Source organism: Cervus elaphus, chromosome 14 (genome assembly GCF_910594005.1).
Source record: "Cervus elaphus chromosome 14, mCerEla1.1, whole genome shotgun sequence".
NCBI lineage: Eukaryota > Metazoa > Chordata > Mammalia > Artiodactyla > Cervidae > Cervus > Cervus elaphus.
The window spans coordinates 42,100,257-42,106,626 of NC_057828.1; the positions used below are offsets into that span (position 1 = coordinate 42,100,257).

Consider the following 6,370-nt stretch of genomic DNA (forward strand, 5'->3'; position numbering starts at 1 on the left):
GAGTCAGGATGCGAATCCTGCTATGCCCTTGTGTTGTATGTGTCTTACTGCATGATTCTTTATTCAGAATTGTTCCTGATAGAAATACCAAAACCAAAGGACCTTATTGTAACTGTTTGGCAGATTTCCATTTGTATTTTTAAAATAGTTCTGACATCAATGTAAATATCTGCCAAATTAGTTTTCAAGATTCTTGTTTTTCTGCTGCACTCTTTAAATCTCATATGGGAAGTACTCATTTCATCACACACCTGACATTGCCCCTTTTAAGGCCATTTCTTGGAGTTCTTTCACACTGAGGCAGCCTGATACTTAGAGAGTGCAGGCAAGAGATGTTGGCTAAAACTACAACTTTAATTTGGAGTTTCCCAAAGTCCACTCCATGGGATTTTAATGTTTTACACATTCATATACCAAGGGCCTCTCGATTAAATATACTTGGGAAAAGATGACTAAAAATTAAAGGTTTCTTTTCTAGAAGACTCTACAGAATCTTTCATATCAGATTACAGGGCTAGTGTCTCCATGTTTCTCCACGTCAATGCTTTGTTCATAGAGCATCTATGAACTATACTACAGGACTAGTGTTCTGAGGTACACGCCTTAGGAAACACTGCTTTAGTGGCTTTAGACCAAGTTCAGTTCAGTCAGTCACTCAGTCATGTCCGACTCTTTGCAACCCCATGAACCGCAGCACACCAGGCCTCCCTGTCCATCACCAACTGCTGGAGTCTACCCAAACCCATGTCCATTGAGTCGGTGATGCCATCCAACCATCTCATCCTCTGTCGTCCCCTTCTCCTCCTGCCCTCAATCTTTCCCAGCATCAGGGTCTTCTCAAATGAGTCAGCTCTTTGCATCAGGCAAATGCATTGAGTGAGATTTTCCCAGTACAGACCATCACTAACACAAAGTTGGGTGATACAATAAAATGTCATCGTAACCAGAGATCCCAATTTAGGACCATCCTCCTGGTATTCTGGTGCTTTGTCACAGTGGGGTCTGACCAACCAGGTAGGTCACATAGGAGCAGGAGGCCTGAAAGCAGATAGCGACAGACATGCCATGAGTCCTAGGGAGCCTTGTGGAGAACTCAGATCATTTTCATTATGACTTTGACTCGCTCACTCCAAAGTGAGAGAAAATACTGAAGGTTTGGGAAAGTGAGACAAGAAAGGCAATAAGAATAGGCGTTCTTCTCAATGCTTCTCTGATGATCTCCACTTTTAAGTCAACTTAGATCTCTCCCTTCACAAGAATACATTGGGGGTCACGTAATTACCTGAGAGAGGGATACTGAGCGAGTCCTAGTATTTTCAGCAAATGCCTTCAAGCACTTCAGCATTGGGTTAAGTAACATAGAGCAGCAGTCCACCACCTTTTTGGTTCCAGGGATTGGTTTTGTGGAAGACAATTTTTCCACTCTTTTGAATTAATTATATTACCCCTAATGTATTCTTGTGAAGGGAGAGATCTAAGTTGACTTAGAAGTGGAGATCATCAGAGAAACATTGAGAAGAACACCTATTCTTACTACCTTTCTTGTCTCACTTTCCCAAGCCTTCAGACTCACCCACTTCTCTGGGATGTGAAGTTATCTAAGTGATGGGCAAAGGAAACAAGCAGAGCATGTTTTGTGAGATTGTAACAGAAGAGAACAAAGTTATAAGGAAGGACTTCCCAGGGCTCTTGCCAGAGGAATGTCACCATAAGAACAGATTGCAGCATTGAGGTAGATCCAAGAGAATGTGGTTAATTCATCATTCTTATGAATAATGGGGTCTTTTATGTATATATGAATTATGCCCCTGTTCCACACACAGTTTTTCCTACCCCTTTACTTCCTGTTTTGGCCAAACAATTCTCTGAAGTTATTTTCAGAAAACTTAAGGAGGTATAACCTGAAATGATCATCTTGACTAGGGAGAATTTGCTTGTACAGTGAATGCTGGCATGATGAGCTTTCAAAAGTGTTAGCAACTCAGTATCCCCATTCAGTAGTCCAAACTCAATACTTCAAGTTTCAATTGTTAGAAGTGGTAACAATAGAAAGTTCCTTTGTTGCCCTTCACATGAAAAGCCCCAATATTTTCAGAAAATGCCTTCAAGCATTTCAGCATTGTGTTAAGTAACATAGAGCAGCAGTACCCAGCATTTTTGGCTCCAGGTATCGGTTTCATGGAAGACAATTTTTCCACTGACCAAGGCAGAGGTTCAGGGGGTGGGGATGATTTCAGGGTGATTCAAATGCATTACATTTATTGTGCACTTTATTTCTAATTATTACATCAGCTCAATCTCAGATCATCAGTCATTATATCCCCAGAGGTTGGGGATCCCTGATATAGAAGATTCTGGAAAAGAGATAGTAAAAAAAAATAAATAAATAATTGCCAAAATCTTTACTAGAAATAGCTCTGAGTCAATGTATGGTGTCATCACCAAGGATGCCTTTTTGGCAATGAGTGGAAAGTTAGATACAGGATGAGTGAAGAGGAAAGAAAAGAGCTAAGGGGATAAACATATACACATTTCTCTGATGATTGAAGCAAACATTCTAGCTGTTCATGAAATATATTCCAAGACATAAAGCTTCTGACGCTTTCTGGACTAGAACACCAAACTCAAACAGCAAAGTGTTTTGGCATATGCTGACAAAATGTCCCTTCAGCACTGTGGACTTGCTGTTCAGTTTAATGGCTCACCTCCCCACCCTGCTGAGGTCATTAAAGTGTTCTAAAGCCCCTTCAGAACTCAAAAATAGTTTCTGTTTGCTGGGCAGGTGATAAATCTCACCAAGTCTGACAGGAATTTAATTACACTTTCTTCACAAAAACACTAGGGATACCCATTACCTGGATCTCTAAAGCTAAAGGCTTGCAGAGACCCCCCACAGTTGAAAGGTTAGGGACCCATAATAAGTTCTTCATCATATAAATGGATGGGAGGCCTCCTTAAGTGCAGCCAGCTTAAATTGGACCAAAGAAAAATTGGTCTTGGACTTTAGGAAAGGTAAGATCATTTTTCACTGCTGCTAAGAAATACCCCGGTCAGCTTGGCTCCATTAACATCTTATAGAAGATGAAAAAGAAGTTTGTTTTTGTTTTTGTTTTTTTGTAGACCTCCTTGCTCCACTCACTGAAGTGTTACAGAAGTAAGATGGAAGTGAGTATGTTGTTGAACACCTGGAGGAATAGCCAAAAAGAAGTCCCACAGGGAGCGGGGTACTGAACTAACCTCACAGTTCTATGGCTTGCTGTAATGTTGAGCTCATTACCAGTTGGGTTAGAAAGAGGAAATTAAATGTAGACTTTTGTAGGAAACCCATGGGAAAGCTTCATTGGCCTGCTGTTTTCCTACTTACAGAGCTGTGCATTGCTGTGTAGCCTTTACTGTATCTTCTCTACCAGCCCATCATCCAGACAGGCTGATGTCAAAACTAACCACATCTCTGGACCCTTCTTTCACAACCCGTGAACCTGACAAGATGCAAGCCAGGCTAGGGATACAGAGAAAGAGCCAGCAAACCAAATTTCACTTACCCTGGACCCAGTTCAGAATAAATCAGAGCTTCAGTTGCACCTAACTCGGAGTCAAAGAGAAATTTTACAAAATCCTCACGTCACCATGAACCAGATATAGCCTCCTAGTTTACCTGGGCCTAGAAAGGCTATCACATCAGGATTTTCACCTGGAGGAAATTCTCATTTGCCAATCCTTTTCTCCAAGATCAACCCCTGATATTTTCCATCTTGTGATTACACTGCTTATCTGATCTCTTGCTGCTTTCTACTGACCCTCATCTTAAAAAAAAATTTCCCCTGTCATATTGCTATATCAACTCCCTCTCCCCCTGTGGAGATTTCACATTTATTGAAATCTTTGAAAATAACTGAATGTCACAAAATCAGGGTTGGGAAACAAATACTCAAGTTATAAAGGTATGTGGCTCTGGTACTGTTCCCAGTTCTCCTGAATACGATTGCATGAATATCATTCCATGGTACAAAATAATACAGGTTTGGAGTGGCCTCAAATGGCTCATTCCTAGCACATGACTGGTAGCCAGGAACCATCCCAGGAGCTGCTTACTATGCCACATGATCTCTCATTTCCCTTGCATGTCTGCATGTTTTTTGTCTGATTTAAGTTTGATTTTTGTGGGGTTATTTTTGCATGCTCTTATTTGGATTTGTTTTCCGGTTTAAACATTGTTTTCTTCCTCTGCATCTGTGTGTTTCTTTTTGTTGTTTTGTTTTGTTTTCACTAGGCGACCCCCTCCTGCAGTGTCTGGACGGCCGTCCTAATCCCCACCATTCCTCTCCCTTTGCGTCTGACAGCATGTCTATCTGTGGCATTTAAGAGCCTTTCATTTGCACTGTGTGTCATATGTACATAGAAACTTTTATTTTTGATCCATGTCTATAATAAAAACAAAGTTTATTCTATATAAAAAATGAAGTGTGTTCCGTTTCTTTTTCTAAAGAAGATCCAAGTTAAAATAGGAGTTTGTTTCAACTAAAACCAGGTAAGGTGAAAAATACATAATTTGACATGTAAAGGAGCTTCAATTGGAAATGACTGATTTTAAGTTCTTAAAGCATTGAGATTTAGGATGATATTTGGTGGAGAATAGTAATCGATCTTCAGTTGAATTGGCTGTCCAATAGAAGAGTGAAAGATGAAGCAAAAATCTTGGGTGTCTAGAAAAGACACAGAGAACTGAATAAATTCAGTCTGCTCCCAGGAATCTCATTAATTATTATTATTGCACCAAGACATTTTGGAGGAGGAGAAGGGGACGACAGAGGATGAGATGGTTGGATGGCGTCATCAACTCGATGGACATGAGTTTGAGCAAGCTCCAGGAGTTGGTGATGGACAGGGAAGCTTGGTGTGCTACAGCCCATGGGGTCACAGAGTCGGACACGACTAAGCGACTGAACTGAACTGAAGACATTTTTCATATTTTCATTGTTTTTTAGGCAATAAAGTACATAAGATTATGCAGATAAAATATATCAGATTATGGGGGAAATTTTTGGTCTGAAACATGTAAACCTCGTATATTCTATTTGGCAAGTTCAGGGGAAAAAACACATCATTTGAGTAAAAGTACAAGGCAAAGAAATGTTGCCACACTGAGAAGATTCCTCATGATGTCAGTAAAGTGCTGGAAGAACAAAATCTTTATGAGTTTTCAGGAAGAGAACTTTTTTTATATCTTAATCCTCGAATGATAATTTCAACACTGAAATTTTAAGCTATCTTTAAAAACAAATCCCAAAGACTTATCCAAATAAAATGATTATTATTAACACACTATTGACTGGGAGATTTTTGTAGAAACAAATATCTGTGGCTGGTGATTTGTTATATAAATGACTGTTGAAACACTCAGAACAATAATGCTTGCGTAACAAAAGATGAATTAATACATCTGTGGTCAATAAGTTGTTAAGGTAATATAGTTTATCCTGCCAAATATGTGATCTGAAGCCTTCCACTACAGGCTTGAGATTTAAGTCAGAGTTTTCTTTTTGAATATTTATTTGGTCTATATTAGAATTTTAAAGTATCTCCTCTTGGATCACTTCTCCACGTGCCTTGCTTTAGCAAAGAAAGAAAGAAACCAGCTTATCTCTCAGGTGAAAGTTTTCATCTTGCATGTTAACACATCAGTGTGTATTTGCATCACAGGTCCAGTGACTGAGAGTTAGAAGCGCTGGTGACTAAGGAAATTCAAAGACACCAAAGCAGAGGGTCAACCAAAGCTCAGCTTTACCTCAGAGTGACTGAATTGATGCAGACTACCACACAGCTTGCAGTCTGTTGCCCTTCCTTTCACCTTCCGTCCAGACATTTAACTTTTTAAATCAGTATTCTTATCATGTAACATTCTCATTTGATAGCATTCTCATCCCAACAGACCCAGAGTTCCTGGGTTATATCACACCATCTCCCCAAACAAACAGAGGTTGTCAACAGGAAGGTTTTCATCCATTCATTTCTTTTTTTAAGTGTTTGGTATTTTTCTACTGTCTTAAATTTGAACTTGTTTCTATGTACGATGGTACACCATTTAGATGTTTAAAAACTTAGATTGACCTGATGACCATGTGAACGTAAAACTTAAGTCATAGTTGAATGAAATGATTCCGTGGCAATCCTAATCCATCTCTTCAACCAACAGGTATGGCTGCATCCTCACATTAGACTGGTGAGAAGAAAGGGGACTGACGGGATAGGGCAGTGGGGGTGGGAAGAAGCCTGGAGTAAAATTAAACTATTTAGAGGTTTGTTCATATTTCTTTATTGTTCATACCATTTCTGTGTTTTATCGTATACCCTTGCTCAGCTCTCCCACCCT

The 6,370-nt window shown here is 39.7% G+C and overlaps 1 protein-coding gene across 4 annotated transcripts in view; it reads left to right on the plus strand.

Moving 5' to 3' along the window:
* The window catches only part of DNM3 (dynamin 3), a 622,348-nt gene extending 617,892 nt beyond the window's left edge, over window positions 1-4,456 (plus strand). The window contains exons 22-23 of one of the 4 annotated variants that reach the window (XM_043924629.1): window positions 3,121-3,165; window positions 3,367-4,433. In XM_043924629.1, the coding sequence (XP_043780564.1) occupies window positions 3,121-3,142 (22 nt within the window). In that variant the 3' untranslated portion in view covers window positions 3,143-3,165; window positions 3,367-4,433. Of the gene's footprint in view, window positions 1-3,120; window positions 3,166-3,366 lie in introns of all 4 variants that reach the window. The other 3 variants (XM_043924628.1, XM_043924627.1, XM_043924624.1) reach the window with 3 other exon arrangements.
* Window positions 4,457-6,370: the final 1,914 nt, after the last annotated feature.